The sequence below is a fragment of the Lipophrys pholis genome (genome assembly GCF_963383615.2).
Source record: "Lipophrys pholis genome assembly, chromosome: 12".
NCBI lineage: Eukaryota > Metazoa > Chordata > Actinopteri > Blenniiformes > Blenniidae > Lipophrys > Lipophrys pholis.
Window position 1 is genome coordinate 31,219,446 of NC_137641.1, and position 25,000 is coordinate 31,244,445.

Here is a 25,000-nt window from a genome sequence, read left to right on the forward strand (position 1 = left end):
CATTTTTAATTTCTTTGCCTTCCGCGCTGCTTTTCATAGCCGGTGGAAGATCCAGGATAAAAACTGCTCCAGAAGGTAAAACAGCAGAAACAGACGCCACTTTGAGGAGGAGAAAGAAAGGGGGAAAGAAAAAATGAGGAAAAAGGAGAGAAGAAAGATATAAAGGAAAAGAAAGAAAAAACAAAAAAAGAAGAAAAAAGGATGAAAAAGGAGAAGATATAAAGGAAAAGGAGCTAAAACGACTCTAACCGCTGGAAAATGTAGAGCGACTCTAAACAGATAAATATCTAAAGAGGCTAAAATAGTCAAGATGTTTAAAATGACTAAAGCTGAAAAATACATGAAAAAAGGTTTTTTAAAAACTAAAAATGTAATGACAACGATCCAAACTGTAACTGCGACTCCTCATTAATTCAACCTGATTGTTTGTATGTTTATTAATCTTTTATTTCTTTATTTAATTACTGATTTCTTTCTTGAAGATAATTAGGTTGTTTTGCGGCTCCAGACAAATTGAATTTGGTGCTAAGAGCTAAGAGCATTACCACACAATGGCCAGCAGGTGGCTCCACAGGCCAGGGGCAGGTGTCCCACTGTCCCGAGCTCATAAAGTGAGCAGTGAAGTAGAGTGGCAGCATGTGAGTGACGTTTTACCGGGTTCAGGTCCAGGAAGGTTTGGTGGTTTGTCCTCTCCGGCGTCATGCCGTCGATAGCAGACGGGTATTTGGAGTCGGCCAGGTAGAAGTGAGGGAAGGAGGCGACGACTGGCGCACCTGGTGGAGGAAGGTGGAGGAGGGTGGAGGAAGGTGGAGGAAGGTGAAGGAAGGTGGAGGAAGGTGAAGGAGGGTGGAGGAAGGTGGAGGAGGGTCAAGGAAGGTGGAGGAAGGTGGAGGAGGGTGGAGGAAGGTGGAGGAAGGTGAAGGAAGGTGGAGGAAGGTGGAGGAGGGTGGAGGAAGGTGGAGGAGGGTGGAGGAAGGTGGAGGAAGGTGAAGGAAGGTGGAGGAAGGTGAAGGAGGGTGGAGGAAGGTGGAGGAGGGTCAAGGAAGGTGGAGGAAGGTGGAGGAGGGTGGAGGAAGGTGAAGGAAGGTGAAGGAAGGTGGAGGAGGGTGGAGGAAGGTGGAGGAAGGTGGAGGAAGGTGAAGGAAGGTGGAGGAAGGTGGAGGAGGGTGGAGGAAGGTGGAGGAAGGTGAAGGAAGGTGGAGGAAGGTGGAGGAGGGTGGAGGAAGGTGGAGGAGGGTGGAGGAAGGTGGAGGAAGGTGAAGGAAGGTGGAGGAAGGTGGAGGAGGGTGAAGGAAGGTGGAGGAAGGTGGAGGAAGGTGGAGTTCAACCATTACAATGGAATCTGTGTTAAACACGTCCAACCTCTCAAACCTATTCAATCAGGTTCTAAACACTACATAAATACATGTTATATACAGTTATACCTTTTTAAAAAATCTGTTTGTTACTCAAATAAATAACTTTATAGAGTTTTACCATCATTTGGTCGCAGGTTTATATCAGTTCGGCATCTTGCCATCGTGTCTTTTTTCTTCTTTTATATTTACTTAAAGTACATTTCAGAGTCGACTTCCTTCAATAGAGACGTAGTAGTTTAAAACTACAGAAGATTACAGTCAGTATTCAACCAGGCTTTAGCCTCCGAGGACATAACAAACCAGTCTTCTCTCACTCGGCACCGGAGAGCTGGAAAACAAGGAAACTGGACTGGAAATGTTTCTTCGATGAGCCACACGACCTTAAAAGGTCTTTAAATTCAGAAGTCAGTGAATTTCAGATCCATTATCAAGTCATTCTGAGGGACTGAATCTGTTGTATGAACCTGAAACGTTGGACTGAACTATTACAGTAGTAGTACTCCAGTATCTGTACACAAGTCCTCTCTTACAGTAGTACTCGAGTATCTGTGGACGAGTCCTCTCTTACAGTAGTACTCCAGTATCTGTACACAAGTCCTCTCTTACAGTAGTACTCGAGTATCTGTGGACGAGTCCTCTCTTACAGTAGTACTCCAGTATCTGTACACAAGTCCTCTCTTACAGTAGTACTCGAGTATCTGTGGACGAGTCCTCTCTTACAGTAGTACTCGAGTATCTGTGGACGAGTCCTCTCTTACAGTAGTAGTACTCCAGTATCTGTGGACGAGTCCTCTCTTACAGTAGTAGTACTCGAGTATCTGTGTACGGGTCCTCTCCTACAGTAGTACTCGAGTATATGTGTGTGTAAAGACGTGTTGCCAAACACAAGAGCAGGAAAAGTGTCACCTCTGCTCCACTTGACCGGCTCCTCACACTTCATTGGCTGTTTAACCACACACACACACACACACACACACACACACACACACACACACACACACACACACACACACACACACACACACACACACACACACACACACACAGAAAACCTGAATATTTCACCTAATTTCTGATGTCATTTTTTAAATCTTCATCAAGAACCAAGGAACTTTATGAATCAAACTAAACTCCTCAGGTCGTACTGCACCGGATCAGAACCTTAATAAGTCCTTTCATTGAAGTTCTCATAGTTCTTCCTGTATAATAAAGATTTAATGAGGTATTTGTGGTAAACTCTGAGGAATTTGTATTAAATGAATGAACAGGATGTTTTTCTAAGTTGGACTTCCTCCACTGAGTCAAGCAGAACTGGATCTCACACACTGTGCACTAGTGTTCACTGTGCACTAGTGTTCACTGTGCACTAGTGTTCACTGTGCACTAGTGTTCACTGTGGACTAGTGTTCACTGTGCACTAGTGTTCACTGCGGACTAGTGTTCACTGTGCACTAGTGTTCACTGCGGACTAGTGTTCACTGCGGACTAGTGTTCACTGTGCACTGGTGTTCACTGTGCACTAGTGTTCACTGTGGACTGGTGTTCACTGTGGACTGGTGTTCACTGTGCACTAGTGTTCACTGCGGACTAGTGTTCACTGTGGACTAGTGTTCACTGTGCACTAGTGTTCACTGCGGACTAGTGTTCACTGTGGACTAGTGTTCACTGTGCACTAGTGTTCACTGTGCACTAGTGTTCACTGTGGACTAGTGTTCACTGTGCACTAGTGTTCACTGCGGACTAGTGTTCACTGTGGACTAGTGTTCACTGTGCACTAGTGTTCACTGCGGACTAGTGTTCACTGGGGACTAGTGTTCACTGTGGACTAGTGTTCACTGTGGACTAGTGTTCACTGTGCACTAGTGTTCACTGCGGACTAGTGTTCACTGTGGACTAGTGTTCACTGTGCACTAGTGTTCACTGCGGACTAGTGTTCACTGTGCACTAGTGTTCACTGTGGACTAGTGTTCACTGTGCACTAGTGTTCACTGCGGACTAGTGTTCACTGTGGACTAGTGTTCACTGTGGACTGGTGTTCACTGTGCACTAGTGTTCACTGTGCACTAGTGTTCACTGTGGACTGGTGTTCACTGTGGACTGGTGTTCACTGTGGACTAGTGTTCACTGTGCACTAGTGTTCACTGCGGACTAGTGTTCACTGTGGACTGGTGTTCACTGTGGACTAGTGTTCACTGCGGACTAGTGTTCACTGTGGACTAGTGTTCACTGTGGACTAGTGTTCACTGTGCACTAGTGTTCACTGCGGACTAGTGTTCACTGTGGACTAGTGTTCACTGTGGACTAGTGTTCACTGTGGACTAGTGTTCACTGTGCACTGGTGTTCACTGCGGACTAGTGTTCACTGCGGACTAGTGTTCACTGTGCACTAGTGTTCACTGTGGACTAGTGTTCACTGTGGACTGGTGTTCACTGTGGACTGGTGTTCACTGTGGACTAGTGTTCACTGTGGACTAGTGTTCACTGTGGACTGGTGTTCACTGTGGACTAGTGTTCACTGTGGACTGGTGTTCACTGTGGACTAGTGTTCACTGTGCACTAGTGTTCACTGTGGACTAGTGTTCACGTTGCACAGTGAACTAGTGTGTATGTCGGTTTGAAATGTGCACAATACATCCAGAAAACATGGAACATGTGTCAGAACGAGTGTTTTTAAAGTGATGGACTGTTACTGTTGCTCAGGAACAAACAGGCTGTAAAGGGTTAACCCTGTCACACTACTTGGGCACGACAGAAGCAGGTCACCATGTTCACTGTTATAAATCTCTACTTACAAACGTTGCCCTGTTTATGTAAAAGTCAATAAATATATAAGGATAAGTCTTGCCCCAGCAGTGGGAGACATACTGCCCTAGCAGGGTATTTACAGGAGAGCAGTGGAGGTGAAACCTGGACGTGGTGAATAACTGGTGAATGTGGCACAAAGGTAAAACTGCTCGTATTCAAGGGCAGAATCAGGTGACGGGGCTTACTGCCCCCCCCCCCCCAGAGTCACATGTGTTATTGAGGCCAGAGGTTTTCATTGTGGAGGAAGAAGAACTGCTGCTGACAACTTTAATACCCCAGACTGAGGTACAGGAGTGAAAACACCACTTTTTGAATTCTTCTACTGCTACTGCTCACCACAGCTGTCTAGTCCTTCTGCACATGCTCAGTAGAGCCAACCAGAACAAAGCTTCCTCCGTGATGTCATGACTCCCAGTCCAGGTTCTCCTGGACTTGGTACTTTTATTTTGACAGTCACCGTAATAACAACCCAACTTGGTACTTTTATTTTGACAGTCACTGTAATAACAATCCAATAAAAACTCTGGTTCTTCTCCCAGTCCATATTCTCCCGTGCTCGTATTCAGGAAGCGTCTCAGCGTCTCAGCGTTTCAGAATCTCAGTGTCTCAGCGTCTCAGAGTCTCAGAGCTCCTGTCTCAGCATTTCAGAGTCTCAGTGTCTGAGTGTCTCTGAGACTCTGAAACGCTGAGACTCTGAGTCTCAGTGTCTCAGAGTCTCAGAGTCTCAGCGTCTCAGTGTCTCAGAGTCTCAGAGTCTCAGCATTTCAGAGTCTCAGTGTCTGAGTGTCTCAGAGTCTCAGCGTTTCAGAGTCTCAGTGTCTCAGAGTCTCAGTGTCTCAGAGTCTCAGCATTTCAGAGTCTCAGTGTCTGAGTGTCTCAGAGTCTCAGAGTCTCAGAGTCTGAGTGTCTCAGAGTCTCAGCGTTTCAGTGTCTCAGAGTCTCAGCGTCTCAGTGTCTCAGAGTCTCAGAGCTCCTGTCTCAGAGTCTCAGAGTCTCAGAGTCTCAGTGTCTCAGAGTCTCAGCGTTTCAGAGTCTCAGCGTCTCAGAGTCTCAGTGTCTCAGAGTCTCAGAGTCTGAGTGTCTCAGAGTCTCAGCGTTTCAGTGTCTCAGAGTCTCAGAGTCTCAGCGTCTCAGTGTCTCAGAGTCTCAGAGCTCCTGTCTCAGAGTCTCAGAGTCTCAGTGTCTCAGAGTCTCAGCGTTTCAGAGTCTCAGAGTCTCAGCGTCTCAGAGTCTCAGAGCTCCTGTCTCAGCATTTCAGAGTCTCAGTGTCTGAGTGTCTCTGAGACTCTGAAACGCTGAGACTCTGAGTCTCAGTGTCTCAGAGTCTCAGAGTCTCAGCGTCTCAGTGTCTCAGAGTCTCAGAGTCTCAGCATTTCAGAGTCTCAGTGTCTGAGTGTCTCAGAGTCTCAGCGTTTCAGAGTCTCAGTGTCTCAGAGTCTCAGTGTCTCAGAGTCTCAGCATTTCAGAGTCTCAGTGTCTGAGTGTCTCAGAGTCTCAGAGTCTGAGTGTCTCAGAGTCTCAGCGTTTCAGTGTCTCAGAGTCTCAGCGTCTCAGTGTCTCAGAGTCTCAGAGCTCCTGTCTCAGAGTCTCAGAGTCTCAGAGTCTCAGTGTCTCAGAGTCTCAGCGTTTCAGAGTCTCAGCGTCTCAGAGTCTCAGTGTCTCAGAGTCTCAGAGTCTCAGAGTCTGAGTGTCTCAGAGTCTCAGCGTTTCAGTGTCTCAGAGTCTCAGAGTCTCAGCGTCTCAGTGTCTCAGAGTCTCAGAGCTCCTGTCTCAGAGTCTCAGAGTCTCAGTGTCTCAGAGTCTCAGCGTTTCAGAGTCTCAGAGTCTCAGCGTCTCAGAGTCTCAGCGTCTCAGTGTCTCAGAGTCTCAGAGCTCCTGTCTCAGCCTACCAACTCCCAGCCAGGAATCTCAGCTTCAAAGTGACTGAGGATGTTTCTAAGAGCAGCTCTGATCCAGGAGTTGACAGAAACGTTGACCTCAGTGAGGAGGAGGAGTCGACCCGTCGCTCCATGATGCTGAAAGCTGATTGGTTGGTAGAGAAGGTGAGAAAGAACAAAGCCTCTGTGCTCCTCCTCATGAATGGAGAGTAAAACTAACCCTTCAAATATTAAAACTGGGAAGTAATGAAAATTATTTTATGTCATGATGATGAAACTCGGGTATCACAGTGCTGCTGCAGCTCACCTGTAGACAGGTATCACAGTGTGTAGCTCACCTGTAGACAGGTATCACAGTGAGCTGCAGCTCACCTGTAGACAGGTATCACAGTGTGTAGCTCACCTGTAGACAGGTATCACAGTGTGTAGCTCACCTGTAGACAGGTATCACAGTGTGTAGCTCACCTGTAGACAGGTATCACAGTGAGCTGCAGCTCACCTGTAGACAGGTATCACAGTGAGCTGCAGCTCACCTGTAGACAGGTATCACAGTGCAGCAGCTCACCTGTAGACAGGTATCACAGTGAGCTGCTCACCTGTAGACAGGTATCACAGTGCTGCAGCTCACCTGTAGACAGGTATCACAGTGCTGCAGCTTACCTGTAGACAGGTATCACAGGGTTGTGATCACCTTCATCTCAGGTGTGACCACGTTGCTTCGCTGTAGGAGAAAGAAGCTCCTCCCTGATGAGGTCGACCACAAACATTCTTCCTGTCGCCTCATTAAATCCTTCTTGTTAAACAAACGGAGAACGTCTCTCCTTTCTCTTGGTCTTTCCACCATTTTGTTTAAGAAACTCTTCGGCTTCTTAAAAGTCTTCCTCACTACTTTAGAGGTTTTCCACCCCAGGAGCTCTCTGAGGGCTCAACATGCTTTGTGACTTACTTTTATCTTAGGAAGGGAAAATTCTAAGAAAAACCTTTTTTTTTAAATAAATTCTTTAATAGTAGCAACACAATAAAACACGGAGCTGAGCTGAGAATCAGTGAAGCCGCCATGAAAGATAGCAAACTAACATTTAGCCTCAACGCCACACTGTCAGGGGGAGTTTGGAAAAATACCCAGAATGCAACAGCCAGAGGAAAGTTTGTTTGGGACATTTTACTGCAGAAGGTTTCAGCAAAATGGGTTTTATGTCCAGAGTGGAGCCGTCGTCCACAGTAAATGTATTTTCATCAGTTATGCGCTACAACAAAGAAAAACTTAAAAGTTTACATTTAAAGCTTAATATGGTACTATTTTACCGCTGGAGGCTGAATGTGGCCCCTGAACTAAAGTGGATTTAGATGCTTGCCGAGTATCTCTGGTATGTCTTTATATGTGGAGCCTGATTGGTGAAGCTCCCGCAGAGCAGCTCAACCGCATGCACTTTGCTATAAAACACCATGAGGTGTGAAACGCAAAAGCAAAGTATCACCTTATCCTGGCAACAGGAAGTACGAGGAAGGAAGACGTAGGTGGAGGAAGTGGGGAGAGATATGGGGTTTAAAGGGCCGGCGTACCTTTACGACAGGGGCTGACTTTGAGCAGGCCGGTTCCCAGACACTCCTCAGGCGTGACGCAGAAACCCTCGTTGGCCGGGTTCTCCTCTTTGCTGGCGAAGACGGAGCGCGGCGGAGTGAAGCGGTACGCCGGGATGCCCTTCACCTCCACGTCCTTCTCAAACTCCATGTGGATGGACCTGAAGGAAACGAGGAGTTCAATCAGAAACCTGAACCATTAACACTCTAGTCCAGAGGCGTCAAAATCCTTTCAGTTCAGGGGCCACGTGCAGCCCGAGTCCCTCTGCAGCGCGCCAGAACGCTCAAATTGGGCCTTAATAATCTTTAAATGCTTTCTTTGTTGTGGAGCAGAGCATACCCGGTGGAAACGTCTATAATGCCACAAAACCAAACAATTACCACAGAGAAGGAGTCTGATCTGAACAGAAAGACGATGTTCATGATACAGAATACATGGAACTGTAAAGAAATCTAACAAAAACCTCCATAACCGTTCCTTTTTTCCAGCAGAACTCATGAATTACACATGAACTACAAACGTTCTACTGATTTATAACCGTAATGCAGCAGTAAATCTTTTCTCTTCTGAGTTCAAGACAATTACAAGTTCCATGTTTCAATTTTCACCAAAAAGAAGGTAAAAGAGCTCAAGAAAACTACAAGAAATGCAAAAACAACCTCTAACATGACAAGAATTTTTCGAAGAAAAAAAAGCTTAAAATCGCTTAAAAAATTAAAATGAAACAAAAAACATCTAAAACTGTTTTTTCATAAAAAGCTGAAAAGGTCAAAACAGCTACAAAGTCACAATTTTATAAAAATGCTTAAAAAAGTGTGAAAGTGTTAAAAGCAGGTAGAAAAACATCTTGAAAGGTGATGACATGTTTATTTTCTTAAACTGTAACTGAAACTGGATAAATAAGAAAAGATCTCGGTCAAACGTCCATTTTCTCCCGTCAAATCCCGTCTTTTCTTCTGGTCTTCTTCTCCCCTGACTGTCCTGAGATCCTGGAGGAGGGAGGCTTTACTGATGGAGGACAGGAAAAGGATTTTCCCGCTGCTCAGGGTTCTGCCATCCTCCTCAACACGTCGGGATGAACTCCTGGACGCACCGTTAATCTTTGACGAGGTTTTAATCTTTTTTCTCGGCTTCCCAGAGAAGCGGCTCATTGTGTGGAGCTCGTCCTCGCTGTGTCCAAACGTTCCGTCCCGTCCGGGGAAACAAAGTGTTCCACACACTCTCCGCCAACTGGCTCTTCCGACGCAGCCCGCCAGGCCTGCAACAAAACTGGAGCGACCTTTCCCTCGACCCCGGAGGAGCCCGGCCCTGTTGTGATTCTCTGACTGCCGGGACCGAGACGCCCCATGAAGTCTGAATTCATTCCAGACCAGCTCAGCAAAGATAAAGCTCACATCGCTCCCCTCGCCAAGTTCTCCCCACCAAAACAGCTGATTTAGCCTCTTTCCAACAGATCCAATCAGTTGAAACACGTTTAACCTTTAAAAGGAAGATAACAAAGCTCATGAGGTTGTAAATAGTTGAGATATTCATGGGATAAAATGGATCATAGGTTTCATTGAACTTTACATTTTTTAACGTTTTAACCCATTTTACTGTTCTTTGGTGGATTTAGCCAATTTACCATAGCCTCTAGACCATTAGTGCAATTTTTAGTTGTACAGCTAGTACTGACCCAATTAGACCACTAGGTGTCACTGTATGGCAACAGAAAAGTGCTACAGTGACATCTAGTGGTAGCTCAGAGAAAACCTCTCTTGATACCGTATTGCACTGAGTGGAAGACAAATGGCACCAAAAAGAGGAAAATCAACAGTAAAACTGATCAAATGTGCAAAAGAAAAGAGAAAAAGAGCAGAGAAATGCTGAGGTGATGAAGAAAACAAAGAATTGTGGGTTAAAAGCACCAAAATGTTTATTTTTCCCCTTATTTTGTCAAGAAAATGTTGAGAAAATAGTCAAGAAAATACGGTAATTCATGTTTAATGATGTATTGTCATGAATGCATCATTACCACACGATCAATATGTATTATGTTATGTTATGTTAAAATAAATAAAATTATGTAATTGTATTTTGCAAAAGTCTGATTGAAAATCAATGTTTCCTCATCACTGTGCGTTGAGTTCATATTATTCCAAATAAAATAAAAAAGTGACAAGACATTAATATTATATATTCAAGTACTTATATTTATCATAAATCATATTATCACAACACATAATTATTGTAGTTTACACCTACTATTTTGCAGAACTAGTATTTGTTATTATGGGAGGTTTTTGTTCATAATAATAATAATATAATAATTCTACAGTTCCTGTGCAATCTGAACTCGTGAACTTATCATGGTTCATTTTAAGAGTGTATGTTTACATGTATAACGACTGGTGAAAGAGAAATCATGCAGAAACCTCTCATTTTTATTTAAATTTAAACTGAATTTTGAGTTTCATTTATTTATTATGTTCATATTATGTTGATTGTTTGTCTCGCCTGACTTTTGTGTTTTTACTGTAAAGCACTTTGTGAAAAGTGCTATATGAATAAAGTTAATATTATTATTATTATTCATGTATTGACTTGAAAAGGCGGGATGGCGGCGTAGGAAAAGGGCGAGCGGCTGTTCCAGCAGTCACACTTTCCTCCAGTTCATCAAAGATCTTGAAGGTTTTGCGGCTCGGCGGTCAGTTTGAGGTCTTCTTCACTCGCTGGGCTGCAGAGCCTCACTGAAGTCTGTAGAAGTTGTTAACCTAACAAGATGTTTCCACACTCACAGGATGTCGCCCTACATTTCCTCTTCAGCCTCCAGTTAAGTGCAGAGGAAGCAGCAGTCTTCCCTTGATTCATTTGTGACACATGATGGATGGATAAGTGGGTGAAAGTGCTCGGCAAATATTTGAGTGGAAGGTTTTTGACTCACTTCCAATCCGAGTCAAAGGTGAAACGGCTGCATCAGAACAGAACATCAGAAAAAAGAAAAGAATCCTTGGCTGCAGGTTCTGGTTTTTAGGTCAAACTTGGTTTTCTTGATGTTGCAACAACCGTCGAACCCAGAGGAGCTTCTCCAAAGTAATTCTCAACATCTTGCTTGTGAAATCTGGAAATGAGCTTTTCCATCCAAGAAGTGAGACTTGTACTATTAACCCTTACATTCCTGCCCCATGACAGGAATCCAGAAAGTCAACAGCAGCCCGAGGTCACCTGCAGCGCCACCATCAGGATGTTATGACAGCGGCCGTGTGACACGAAGCCCCGTGGACATTATTTCCATACCAGATATAAAAGCCTCTGCGCCGCCAGGCCTGAGATCACGTTCCACAAATAGATGTTGAGTTCATGACCGAACTAAACTCAACTCAGGTGCAAAGTCAGAAAGGGGCGGAGCCAAGCCGCAGTTTACCGGCTTGACTGGAGACGGAACCAAAACGCTTCCTCTTCCCATTTCTAATGCCAAATTTGCAGAAAATTTCTCAGCAATCAGCTGGAATTTAATGTGAATGTTGACAGAGGCTGAGTCACACTAAAAATGAAGCACAGCTTCTGTTTCCTCTGTGTCGCCCTTCAACTCCCACCTGCTGATAATGAAAGGTCAGCACTTTGACTTGTTTAAGGCGGTGGGGGATTGTTCACACTACGTGACCTTGACGACTGGAAGGTTTTTATTTTAAGATTGGACGTTTGTTATTTGCACAGATATGATCTCAAGTTCAAATTGTTTTAATTTAACTTTCTTTTCTTTTTCTTGAAACTTATTCTGAACTGGGTGTTTATCTTTATTTTTAAAGGGGACATATCCTGCTAAATCCACTTTTTTAGCCCTTAAATGCATGTTGTTGTATATTTAGAGTGTTTAGAAGGACAGAAAAGTTCAAAGTAGTCTCTTCAGGTGCTCCGTTGATATCTTTATATTCTGTTTTGGTCATATTTTGCGATCGGTTTCGATTTTTCTATTCTCTATTACGTTTTTTGAACAATGACGTCACAGTATTCCCGGCGGAACTGCCAAATTAGGACATCGACACTTCGAGCAATCCGCCATTTTTGTTTCTCGCTGCGATTTTGTAGTCCAACCGAAGTTACGAGAGGATAAGTGGAAATGTTCGGTTGTTGGATGTAGTAACCCACAAGCTTCGTTACACCGTCTCCCAGCATCAGAACCTTTTCCAAGTGCCTGGTTGAGTTTTATTTTTCACAGAAATGTACCCACATCTGTGGGTAAGGTCATTTTTGTGTGCGCGAAGCACTTTAAGGACGACTGCTTCAGCAACCTCCGCCAGTATAAAGAAGGATTTGCCGAAAGACTTGGTCTGATTGAGCGGTCAGTTCCTTCTATCTATGGAGACGACGAACAGAGCACTTCGGTAAGCTGTATATAACGCTAAAAAGTGTGATGATAAGACGTCCCTGTCATTGTTTTGTTAGCATTAGCAGTTGCACCGTCTTCATATGTTAGCGCTGTGTGCTCGTTTTAGATTAGAATGTAACTTCTGTGTTAAATAGTCGTTGTAATACAGGCAGTATTGTAGTAGTGGGCATGGATGGAGAAGTTAGTGTAAATATAGTAACACACCATTGCGTTACATCCATATGAAGACGTTGTTCTTCAGGTGCATCATGGTCATTTTCATCTGGCTCCGCCGGGTCCGACTCTGGCTCCAACATGTATGGCTGGATGGACAAATCTTCCCTTGTTGACATTTTGTAAATAATGTGTGAATATAAAGTTTCTGCGCCGCTAGATAATTGTATCTGTTCTATCAAACTACAAAGATGGCCGAACAGGGTGGAGTTGAACCGAGTGTCACCTCTGCAACCTGGAGAGGAGGCGGGGTATGAAGAGACCGCCCCAAAACGAGTTGCTCTCAGAAGCACATCAGAAAAGGGGTAGAAAAGGGGCCTGTGGAGCTCTAATAATGAGGAATTCAGACCCAAGCATTGCAGTTCTGCTTTATATAGACCACAACTGTATGATTTAGATGTAAAAAGGAAGGATTTAAAAGCATGATATGTCTCCTTTAAGGGAGAAAACTCGCAGGATTTCCTTATAGCTGCAGTATAATGGCAGTAAAGATCATTACCTTCGCCGAGGACGTTACGTTTTTGTCTGCATGTATATATTTATTGGTCTGTATGTATTTTTCCAACTTTTCACTAAAACTTCTCACCTGAATTTCATGAAATCTTCAGGGATGATTTGTCATCATCAAGGACCGATCATTAGATTCTGAGACGTTAACGACTAAATGTTCCTGAATAAAAACTGTCCCATACAAAGTGGATGAGAGGCTCCTCATGGAGATCAAAGGAGATCAGCATCTGTTGCCATGGAGACGCTCAGAGTTTCACAGTGATGTAGCGACCTGACAGGCTAGTTAGCATCAATATGAGCTAATGGCTATCATGCTAGCGACGCTAACTCATTTCTGCAAACAAATGTAGTGTTGGTGAATTTCTTAAGAACACTGAGACCCGAGCTGAGGTATCAGTGCTGCCGCTATGAAAGATAGTCAACTAGTATAAACCTCAGAGTCACGCGGTCAGGGGGAGTTAGGGAAAATACCCAGAATGCTGTAGGGGTTTTCTGGACATTTCACTGCGTTTAGCACCAGGAAGTATCATTAAAATGGACTTTATGATGAGATTATACAAAGTTTTGGGAGTAACTGTTAGATTTTTGTGAAAATATAGACATTTTCATCACATGTACTTTAAATGTAAACTTTAAAGGTTTTAATTTGATGTGGAGTAAAGGTTATTATTGTACATTTTACCAGTTGGCCCACTGGAGGTGAAATTGGGCTGCATGAGGTCCCAGAGTATTAACTAATTAAATGTATTTAACTCCTCTAGTTTAAGTCCTTGTTCATTTTTGTGATAAACTGTTTTTTTGTGCTTTACAAACACAAACAAAAGAGAAAATTGCACCGATGTGTTAAACTGATGTTCTAAAAAAGGCAGAGTCAAATTCTTTGACAAAGTTACTAATATAGATGATTGGATTTGAAGCCCGCGATGTGTCAAACATCAGCAGCACTGTGGAGGGGTGGACGAAGCGTACCTGTCAAACATCAGCAGCACTGTGGAGGGGTGGACGAAGCGTACCTGTCAAACATCAGCAGCACTGTGGAGGGGTGGACGAAGCGTACCTGCACAGGTCGGGAGTGAAGACGTAGATCCGTTCCTTCTTGTCCAGCAGCGGATGGAAAGCGCTTCCGTCTGACCCGTTGATGGAGTTGCTTTGGTTTGAAGACCAGAAGGTCAGCTGGCTGCAAGACAACACAGCGCCTCCTTAACATCAAGAACATATGAGAGGGGGGAAACAGAAACCGAGGAAGGTTGTGACGGAGTAAGTGGAAAAATCTGTGTTGGGGGCGTGGCCTCTAAGTTCACATAGCTTCTTCTCTGGGCCACGTTAACATGAACCCGGGTTTATACAAAAACGCATATTTCCATCTCTACGTTTACAAAAACAATCTTCATTGACTTGGACCTGCATATCCACCTGGTTCACAGCTGCTATGAGCAGCCACACCTGTAGGGGGCAGTGTGACAAAAAACATGAAGCCTTGATAGCCAATCAGAATCCTGGGAAAAACACGACGTTACGAATCGTGATGTAAATCTCCGCCTCTCCCTTTAGATGCACACGGAGACACAGAGTTTGTCCAGATGTGGGCGGAGTTTAAGGGATCATGGTTTGTGGAGAGTCGTCGCTGGTTTATGTGAAAATGCAAGAAACGCAGAGAAATACCACCGTTTTGTAAATACCCTGATATGAGCTTTGTTCCTTTTCCTTTTGGACTATGAATAGGCCCTTATGATGTCATTTTCTGCTGTTTCCATGGAAACAGACACGATTTCTAAAATGTTCTCAGGGTTTAAAACTAGTCTCTGTAGGTCAGCCATGATGTCCACCGCCAAGAGAAGGACCTAGAACCACCCAGTGCTTACAGTAGTTCTTCAGGAGGAATTTGTGTTTTTTTATTTTTGCAGCCTGCAAAGCAACAAAGAGGAAGTTTAGAATGAGGCAGCATGCATCCAGTCCACATTTACTGAAATGCTTTCAGAACTCCTTGACTCCTCGATAATTGCCTCCATCTTAACAACAGCAAATTACAACGCCACGTTATGATGATAAAACCTTTCATCTAACAGTCGCATCTGGAAAATAAGAGTTTTCCCTGGAGTAGAAGGGTAATTACAGACTTCAAGGGGGAAAAGCGAAAATAAAACCTGATAAGAAAGGTTGAAAAAAAGAGAAAGAAAAAGAAAAAGCCCTTCTTGAAGCGTTCCAGGACCTGAGGCTGTCCTGCCCCGCCGGCTGAAGAGGAACAACGCCCAGCAAACTGCTTTTCAGGAGCGAGTTAACCAAAGGTGGAGTAATGAACTTTTGTCCCTGTGGGTGGTGTCCCACTGGATTAAGTGTGAGGCTGTTTTACCTTTGACCTTTCCATGTCTCCACCCGGCCGTAATCCAGGTGGTTCTGCTGTCCGGTGTGGAACACAAATTCTCCGTCGTTGCTTCCGTTTTTCTAAAAACAAAATGTCAAAAACACTTAAAATTACAGATTTTAAAAAATATTAAAAATGAAGTCTGTCAGTCTTTACTATTTATTCTACATATGAGGAACTATTTATTCAATTTTCACTTCTCATTATGTTAATTATTTCTCTTTCTCAAGGACGACTTCTTTCTGTTAAAACTAATGTTTGGGTGGAGATGTCCTGTTTTCATTGATCTGTGACCATATATGGACGCTTTCAATTCGAGCACTGTAAAGACGACTGGACATGGGAGTGTGTGTGTGTGTGTGTATGTGTGTGTGTGTGTGTGTGTGTGTGTGTGTGTGTGCATTAATAGATATAAGATGTAAAGTAAGTTTAAGTTAGTAGGATATAAAAACAGAATCCTCAGTGGAAAACTCTCCTGTAGTTTTGTCGGTTATCACAGAACGTAACTAAAGAATCAGAAACAGACAGAAACAGAGTAAAACTGCTGAAGTTGCTTTAGGTTTTGAGTATTTCTGCCTCGCGACACCCCGAGTCTGTACCAGCTGTACGTGCCTTATACATGAGCCCAAAGACCTTCTCCACATCGGGGCTGGTGGAGGCGATGCGGGCCAGCAGGGGGTCCTCGTAGCCCCACAGCAGCTCGTCCACGGTGCGCGTGGTGAAGAGGCCGCTCCCGAACGAGTTCATCCAGACGGACATCATGGACGACTTCCAGAAACTCCCTTTCACCTTGTTCATGACGGCCTGAGGACGGGAAGCAGAAGTGAGACGGCGGCGGACGGCGGTGGTGGGAGGGGCTTCCACATAGGAAGCCGTAAACAAAGAGCAGAAGGAAATCCTACAACCTAAAGAACAAACACTGCACTTTGGTCCACTCTCCTCTTCTTGTGTAAAGGTTGTCCACTCACCCAGACGGGGATGTTGACAGTGGTGATGTTGTCCAGCGCCGGGTCGCCCACCGACTTCTCTCTCAGGAACACGAAGCTCTTGGTGTTGTAGGCAGACACCATTCTGCCGTGGTCCACCACGCTCACGTTGTCCTTGTACCTGTACTCTCTGAGTACACACCACAGGACACAGCGTTCATTTAATATCCTGCTGGTTGGATTCAGCATGTCTACATTTATGGCTCTTTATGGAATTGAATAAGTCCTCGGTATCGACACTCGGCACCGGCAGGTAGCCATCGGTATCGGTACTGAGTATCGCTGCATCTCAACTCATATTCAGATCCTCACAAACCCCCATGGTATAAATAATTAAAGCAAGTGATTAAAGGGAGTAGATTAAAAATAAAAAAGGATCACTAAAGCCACAAACGTTGGATCAAAATTAATTTACATTCATTTAAGTGTAGCTTTCTTTAAATTGAGGTCTTCTGGGTGTTGGTGAGAGGCTGAAACTACATCCAGTACGTCAAACAAAGTGTAGAAGTCCTCTGGAAATACCAGCAGAGACTCCATTTGGTCAATAAGTCTATTATTCATCTATTTTCTCTGCTTGTTGTTCCTTCATCCTTTGTTATAAAACTCTTTATTGATCGGGAGGATCTAATATAAGCCCCCTGGGCTTCTTCACTCTCTGGCACAGCTTGGTTTTATTTCTGTTTTATAATCTTATCTTATGCAAATAAAGAACAAAAAGTCATTTGGCACCTCAGCAAATGAATATCAACATATCCTCAATAAAAGAGGACTGAACAGCTAAATCCAGTAAAAGCTGGTGTTCCCTCTCCATTCCTCAGTCCTCGCTGCCGCTCCCTCAGATTTCTCTTTTCTTTTTCTTTACTTGACGGCCGATACGCCACCGCAGCAAGGCTCCACTTCACATCTCTTCTTTCTTTCCTTATCAAAGTAAATCACCCTGAATTGTCTCTTTAAAAAAAGTCCCACACCAATACAACCTTCCTCCTTCTGCACATTAAGTTAGGCTGCATGTGACTTTTATTACTCAACACGTTTGTTTGAGATGAACTAAGTCAACCAGTGAGTCAGAGGAGACGATGGCGTTCTCTCCTTTATCGCTGAACCTTGATATTTATTGAAGGTGTTCAGTGGCGCTGGGTGTATCTAGAAATGAGTGATCACAGCGGGGGGTCGAGGCCATCAGCACAACCCAGAGTGGACCGGATGTGGAACGTTAGGTCACATGACATTCAGGGTTATCTCACACAGAAACAGCTGATAACACCGACGCTTTTAAAGGAAAGTAAGAGTGAAAAGAAAGGAAGTGGAGAAGCAAAAGCTCTTGGTGGTTTTGTAAATGCTGGCTGGCCGAAAGATGGAGAATGAAACAAAATGGACGACTTTGCTTGAAATAAGTGCAACTCTGGGTTTCCTGTGAAGGTCCATGCAGGAACCAAAGCCGAAGCCTGAATGAAAAGCTTCTGCAGAGGTCTCCAGTGTCGTACCTGTAGGTGTAGGGTCCCACCTGGTCCACCTGGGGCTTGGCCCCCTCCAGGAACTCCTCCACGTTGGTCACGTTGAAGAAGAAGAACTCCATGTAGACCGGAGGAGGAGGAGATTTCCAGGACTCGAACACCCGGCTGCCCTCCACCAGAACGATCTCCTGTGGAGACGGAGCGGACACACTCCTTTACTTCCAGGGACGAGAGGACGTTTCCGCTGAAAGCAGCACGTCCGCTTGTTGACAGTGGACGGAGTCACTGAAACCTACTTTGAAACTAAAAGTACTTTTCTCAGTAGAAAGACGTCCCAGTCAGTCTTTCCCCACATGCTCCAGTACGTCTCCACCAATGAGGGTGGAGGATTCCAGAATAACGCTGGTGCTGCTCCATCATCACACGTGGGGATTTTCTTTTTACAAACAGGAGCGACTGAGTGGGTCGGACATGAGCCTGAACGTTTACGTGGGACTGCTTCCTGTGTGTCCATGGACAACGCCGACTGGAGCCTCGTTTCCATGACAACGGTGCTCTGAGGCACTAAAAACAACCTTTTGACAACGGCTTCCACGGTGGAACTTTCTGACAATGGTCTGGCTCCGTCTCCGTGGAAACGGGGTACACGGCCACTTTTCAAAAACACAACTTTTTGAAAGGTTTCTGACCGTGTCGGTGGGAAAACGCAACTTTCAGAAAATGCTTGGGTTACTTACAAAAACCAAACAACAGCGCCTACTACTGCCCGTCATGAAAACGACATCCCTGAGGGAGCGTGTAAACGGGTCCATTAAAGGGGACATATCATGCTAAATCCACTTTTTTAGCCCTTAAATGCATGTTGTTGTATATTTAGAGTGTTTAGAAGTACAGAAAAGTTCAAAGTAGTCTCTTCAGGTGCTCCGTTGATATCTTTATATTCTGTTTTGGTCATATTTTGCGATCGGTTTCGATTTTTCTATTCTCTATTACGTTTTTTGAACAATGACGTCACAGTATTCTCAGCGGAACTGCCAAATTAGGACATCGACGTTTCGAGCAATCCGCCATTTTTGTTTCTCGCTGCGATTTTGTAGTCCAACCGAAGTTACGAGAGGATAAGTGGAAATGTTCGGTTGTTGGATGTAGTAACCCACAAGCTTCGTTACACCGTCTCCCAGCATCAGAACCTTTTCCAAGTGCCTGGTTGAGTTTTATTTTTCACAGAAATGTACCCACATCTGTGGGTAAGGTCATTTTTGTGTGCGCGAAGCACTTTAAGGACGACTGCTTCAGCAACCTCCGCCAGTATAAAGAAGGATTTGCCGAAAGACTTGGTCTGATTGAGCGGTCAGTTCCTTCTATCTATGGAGACGACGAACAGAGCACTTCGGTAAGCTGTATATAACGCTAAAAAGTGTGATGATAAGACGTCCCTGTCATTGTTTTGTTAGCATTAGCAGTTGCACCGTCTTCATATGTTAGCGCTGTGTGCTCGTTTTAGATTATAATGTAACTTCTGTGTTAAATAGTCGTTGTAATACAGGCAGTATTGTAGTAGTGGGCATGGATGGAGAAGTTAGTGTAAATATAGTAACACACCATTGCGTTACATCCATATGAAGACGTTGTTCTTCAGGTGCATCATCGTCATTTTCATCTGGCTCCGCCGGGTCCGACTCTGGCTCCAACATGTATGGCTGGATGGACAAATCTTCCGTTGTTGACATTTTGTAAATAATGTGTGAATATAAAGTTTCTGCGCCGCTAGATAATTGTATCTGTTCTATCAAACTACAAAGATGGCCGAACAGGGTGACGTTGAACCGAGTGTCACCTCTGCAACCTGGAGAGGAGGCGGGGTATGAAGTGTCTCATTTGCATTTGAAGAGACCGCCCCAAAACCAGTTGCTCTCAGAAGCGCATCAGAAAAGGGGTTGAAAAGGGGCCTGTGGAGCTCTAATAATGAGGAATTCAGACCCAAGCATTGCAGTTTCGCGTTGTATAGACCACAACTGTATGATTTATATGTAAAAAGGAAGGATTTAAAAGCATGATATGTCTCCTTTAAAGTCTAAATCTCTACTGATGATTTACAATCTGAATTAGGAATCTTTAAATGAGCTTTAGTTTGTCTGAGGAATCCCATGTCATCCAGGTGAGTTGAACAGATTAAACGTGGTTAAAAAGTAACTAACACTGTTTACTTTCAGTGGATTATAACCAACAGCAGTACTTTTACTTGTAATTGAAGCAGCATATCAGTAAGAACACAAACGTTTGAACGGCGAGCAGCAGGTTCTGAGTCTGGAGCAGAAGAAATGTGTTCCAGTGTAAGAAAACAACCTGCAGAACAACCCCCCCCCCGGTGGGGGGTCGCGGGGGAAGCTGGCCTCGCAGCGTCGGCTGCACACATGAATGGTGTGAGGGGAGACCCCGTCCGCCGCCCCATTGTGGACGGTTGCCGTTGACAACGGGCGCTCGGGGAGAGCCCGGTCATGTGACGCTCGCAGCCCGGTGCCCACTCGCTCTGCGCAGGACGGCGACCTTAATGATCTGAGCCGCATTCCTCAGGCTGACGCAGCGCCGGGCAGCGAGCCGCAGAGGAACGTTCTCACAGCAGAAATATCAGAGCCTCTGGGGCAAGTATGTCCTGACGTGGGGCAAGTATGTCCTGACGTGGGGCAGGAATCTTCCCAGATAAAAAAACCCTTAGGATGGATGGAGGGTGGGTGGGTGGGTGGGGGGGTGGGGGGGGGTGGGGGGGGGGGGGGGGGGGGGGGGGGGTTAGTGAGCGACAGGGGCCTGATTGGGTCAGATTTATGTTAAAGTTAAGAGCAAACAGCCTCGGAGAGCCCAACACGCCATGATTTGAAGCCCCTCCCCCTTCTGATTCCGGAGACAAAAGTTTAGCCGAGTAGCCAAGGACAATAAAGCTGTCACCTTAGATTGGGGAAGGGGGGGGAGAAGGGGGGAGGGGGGGGGGGTCATGCTCGCTGTGCGTCCTGCTCTCATGCCTCCAACAATCAATACGTTAACGTCTCCCAGCACGCCACGGGGAAAAGGCCGAGGGGGCCGTCTCATCTCAGCAGCCCGCCCGGCCCTCCCTCACCACTCCCGATACAAAAACACACGGCGCAGGTGGAAACACAAACAGCAGGGCTTTGATGTGGAGACCTTCACACAGCCAGAGGCTGTCGGTTCAAATCCTCCAATGGCAGCGCGGCAGCTTTGCTCATGTCTTTTCAAGGCCAAATTACAGAAAGATCAACCTGCTGAACTGCTGTTGGTTCTGAACCCGTTAGAGTTCTAGTTGATTCTGTGGAGCTCACTCATCATCAACGACAACGTTTCCAGGAAAATCTCCTCATTTGTGCATAAATATTACAAAAACATTAATTCAGCCGGAAGAAAGCGTGACGGGAATCAGCTGAAACACTTCTGACACCGTCACCTTCATAGTTAAGATCCCGTTTACACCTTTCAGGTTTCTGCTTTTTCCTTTCAGAAAAGTTTCAAAAACAAAGTTGGATTATTATGACGGTGACTGTCAAAATAAAACTACCAAGTTGGATAGTTATTACTGTGACTGTCAAAATAAAACTACCAAGTTGGATAGTTATTACTGTGACTGTCAAAATAAAACTACCAAGTTGGATTATTATGACGGTGACTGTCAAAATAAAAGTATCAAGTTGGATAGTTATTACGGTGACTGTCAAAATAAAAGTATCAAGTTGGATCGTTATTACGGTGACTGTCAAAATAAAACTACCAAGTTGGATTATTATTACGGTGACTGTCAAAATAAAAGTATCAAGTTGGATCGTTATTACGGTGACTGTCAAAATAAAACTACCAAGTTGGATTATTATTACGGTGACTGTCAAAATAAAACTACCAAGTTGGATTGTTATTACGGTGAGTGTCAAAATAAAAGGACCAAGTTGGATTGTTATTACGGTGAGTGTCAAAATAAAAGGACCAAGTTGGATTGTTATTACGGTGAGTGTCGCTGCCCTCCAGTGAGAGCAGCAGGATCACTGAGCCAGGTCCTTTTCTGTGGTGTCAGCATGTTATCCCTGTGCGTATGTGTGTTTGCTTTGGATTCCTCTCACCATTCAAAGTTATATTAGTTTTTGACGCTACAGTGTCACGGGTGTGATCGTCTGTCGTAGGCCCAGACAATATTACAAGTGAAAAGTCACTTGTCTGGGCCACGCCCACCAGTGTAATCGACTTCTTCATGCATCCAGGTTTCATCATGAAATCAGAGAATTCTCTGCGCTGCAGATAAAAACATCTACAAACACACTTTCCACCCTGGAGCAGCATAGTGACGGAGCTGGAGGCGGAGGGGCTGCCAATCCAGACACTCTGCCAACTAACCAGCAGGGTGAAAGAGGCTGAGCAACCAAAGAGAGACTGCTGCTGCTGGGAAGGATCCATAGGAGGATCCATAGGAGGATCCATAGGAGGATCCATAGGAGGATCCATTGGAGGATCCATAGGAGGATCTTTAAGAGCATCTATGGGAGGATCCATGGGAAGGATCCATAGAAGGATCCATAGAAGCATCTATGGGAGGATCTATGGGAGGATCCATGGGAGGGATCCATAGGACGATCCATAGAAGGATCTATGGGAGGGATCCATGGGAGGATCCATGGGACGATCCATAGAAGGATCTATGGGAGGGATCCATGGGAGGATCCATGGGAGGATCCATGGGAAGGATCCATGGGCAGGATCCATAGAAGGATCTATGGGAGGATCCATAGGATGATCCATAGAAGGATCTATGGGAGGGATCCATGGGAGGATCTATGGGAAGGATCTATGGGAGGATCCATAGGATGATCCATAGAAGGATCCATAGAAGGATCTATGGAGGATCTATGGGAGGATCTATGAGCACCGGTGCAGCCGGGGAAAGGCAGTAACAGGATCGGTCTCCAGCTGAGGTGAAGCCTCCTGACGGAGCAGCAGCTCACTAGTCCTCATGTGGGCGTCGCGCCGTCACACAGAGAACCAGGCTTCTTAGAACGAAACAATAGAAATGAGCTGCAACAGTAAAACAGATGAACCTTTAGTTCAGAGTGATGTCAAGTGTTTGGGAGCACCCAGCGTGCTCCCACCGCTGGGTAAATAAAGGCTTTCACATGAACTTCAGACCACCGTCCAAACAGAAACATCTGGAAGACATGAGAACCTCTCAGTGGACAAAACGGAGCGTCAGAGGAAGGAAACAGACGAGCGGCAAAATAATAAATACATCCACATCAAGTGTGTTGACTGATGGAGAGTATTTCTGATGTAAACTTGTACTTCAAACTCTGAAGCTTCAGTTGGATTGTTTTCCAGCCCCCCCCCCCCCACCCCCCCCCCCCCCCCCCCCACTACTGTTAACCAACGGACCCTCCCCCAAAGCCTCCTGACCTCGATTCTATGTCCTCATTACAACTCAGAGCTCTTTTCCTCCCAGACAATAAACTAGTCTCTCCAGAAGGAATCCTTCTCAATCACCTGACTGCAGCATAAAGAAGCAGAAACTTTCTAGTTTCCTTCTCACCAGACGTCTCCAGAGGTTAAACTCCCGTTTACACGACAACTCACCAGGTGAAAACACGTCGTTGAGGCATTTTCGTTTCAGAAACGTTTGATGTTTCCATTGCAACGTTTTGAAAACAACGTCATTTACACAACAAACGCAGAAACACCGGAAACAATGCAGCTGGCATGCTGGGCCACTAGTGGGTGCTGTTGGTTGTTTTTGTAATGAAACCACAACTATTAAACTGAGCATGTGCAGAAGAATGGTTTACTACAGTTGTAGTACCCATGTGTAGTAGCAACGTGTTTCCCCTCGTCTCCAGTAGGAGCGCTTTCAAAAAGTTGCATTTTTCCCCGTTTCTATGGAGATGGAGTTGAACCAGTTTTCAAAACATTCCGTGTTTCCGTGGAGACGGAGTTGAACCATTTTCAAAATGTTGTGTTTTACCCCGTTTTCAAAAAGTTCCACCTTTGGGAGCCATTTTCAAAAAAAGTTACGTTTTCAGTGACTCTGTTGTCGTGTACACAGACGTCACGTACAAGTTTTTACTTGGAATCGTTGTCGTGTAAACGGGCTCTAAGGAAATAGTTCATTTCAACAGTTTCAACAATCTGCTCATATGTAGTCAATAACTAACTCCACGGTCAGGAGGCCTTTTCTTTTTTACTTTAACGTCACAGTTTACAGTTTAATTTTTTTCTCAAATACAAATACCCTCACTCTATTACAACTACTGAGCAGCCTTAATGTTTCCTTTAACCTCCAGGATCAGGATGAAGCCTGAAGCTCAGATCTGTCAGGAGAAACGTCCTGATATGAGACTGTGTCTTACGTCCACACTGGGACCAACCTGTCCACTTGGTGGGACGACTCCAGTGGAGGAAGCAGAACCCCGAACATGAACTACAACCTTTTCAGTTACTGTAAAAGAAAACAACTAAAACTTCATTAAAGTGTGTACATCATGCAGAGCGAGTGTTGCAATTGTACTTCAGTGATCAGTGCTATATAGAGTATGATGAAGTAGGTGGGTCAGAACAGAACATGAAGGAAGTAGAAAGCACTCTGTCGGATCACATACAGCCCGGTTTCATTACGAGCCGTTCAAATCAAGTTTTTTTATTTGTTCCCAATGACGTCGGGTCTCAGCGTTGTGTTTTGTCGCTACTCTATTCTTTTTAAAAAATCAGTGTTTTGGGAAATTTGTAGAATTATCTTGGTAGTTTTCCGGATTGGAGCTTCTTCTTGGTCCAGTTCTGACCCGCGGGCCTGAAGTTTGATCCTCCAGTTGTAAAAATCAAACTAGACAAAGTTGCATCATCATCATTTCACCATAACAGAACCCTCTGGTTCAGTTTGACAATATTGACCTGAATGACCCAAACTGCAGGTTTCCTCTCCCGAGTCTTAAATGCTGGCGACCAAACGCCAAAACAACCAGACTCCACTTCTTCTTCTTCTTCGATGTGGGAATGTTCCTGGAATCCTGGAATTCCTGTTGGAATTAGAAACTCACTCCGCGGTGCAACATGTTGAAAAAAACAACACGTCTAATTTAGAACGTTTGGTGTGAATGAAACACGATTTAAAGAAAGAGAGGAGCAGATGACAGCTTCTCCTTTTTAGTTTAACATTCCCAGAGTTTCCAACTGACTCGAACACAGACGGGAGTGTTTTCAAAATAAAGGTTGTGGGAGTGAAATCTGAAAAGATGCGTGGTCAGATGTTTTGCACTGGGTCGACATCTGCATGCAGTCCCACGGAAACGTTTCTTTCTTTTGCCCACAGTAGCGGGTTTGTGAATGGCTGAGCACAGTCCCGTCACTGTTTCTTCTTCCTTTCCAGACTTCAGTCGCAAAGAAGGAAGACAAACGAGTCGTTTCTCGCCGGATTATGACAGAGAAGGTGAGCGGCTTGGGTTTGCCTACCT

At 44.9% G+C, this 25,000-nt stretch overlaps 1 protein-coding gene across 1 annotated transcript in view; it reads right to left on the bottom strand.

Annotated features, from left to right (window-relative positions):
- The window catches only part of scarb2b (scavenger receptor class B, member 2b), a gene marked incomplete at its 3' end in the record, with an annotated part of 29,267 nt that overhangs the window by 3,897 nt on the left and 370 nt on the right, over nt 1-25,000 (bottom strand). Inside the window, exons 1-8 of the mRNA XM_080477285.1 lie at nt 24,999-25,000; nt 17,547-17,704; nt 16,045-16,192; nt 15,689-15,880; nt 15,065-15,156; nt 13,772-13,891; nt 7,604-7,782; nt 655-773 (exon numbers count right to left, since the gene is read on the bottom strand). The exon at nt 24,999-25,000 is cut by the window's right edge and continues 370 nt beyond it. Coding sequence (XP_080333411.1) covers nt 655-773; nt 7,604-7,782; nt 13,772-13,891; nt 15,065-15,156; nt 15,689-15,880; nt 16,045-16,192; nt 17,547-17,704; nt 24,999-25,000 — 1,010 coding nt within the window. The remainder of the gene's footprint in view (nt 1-654; nt 774-7,603; nt 7,783-13,771; nt 13,892-15,064; nt 15,157-15,688; nt 15,881-16,044; nt 16,193-17,546; nt 17,705-24,998) is intronic.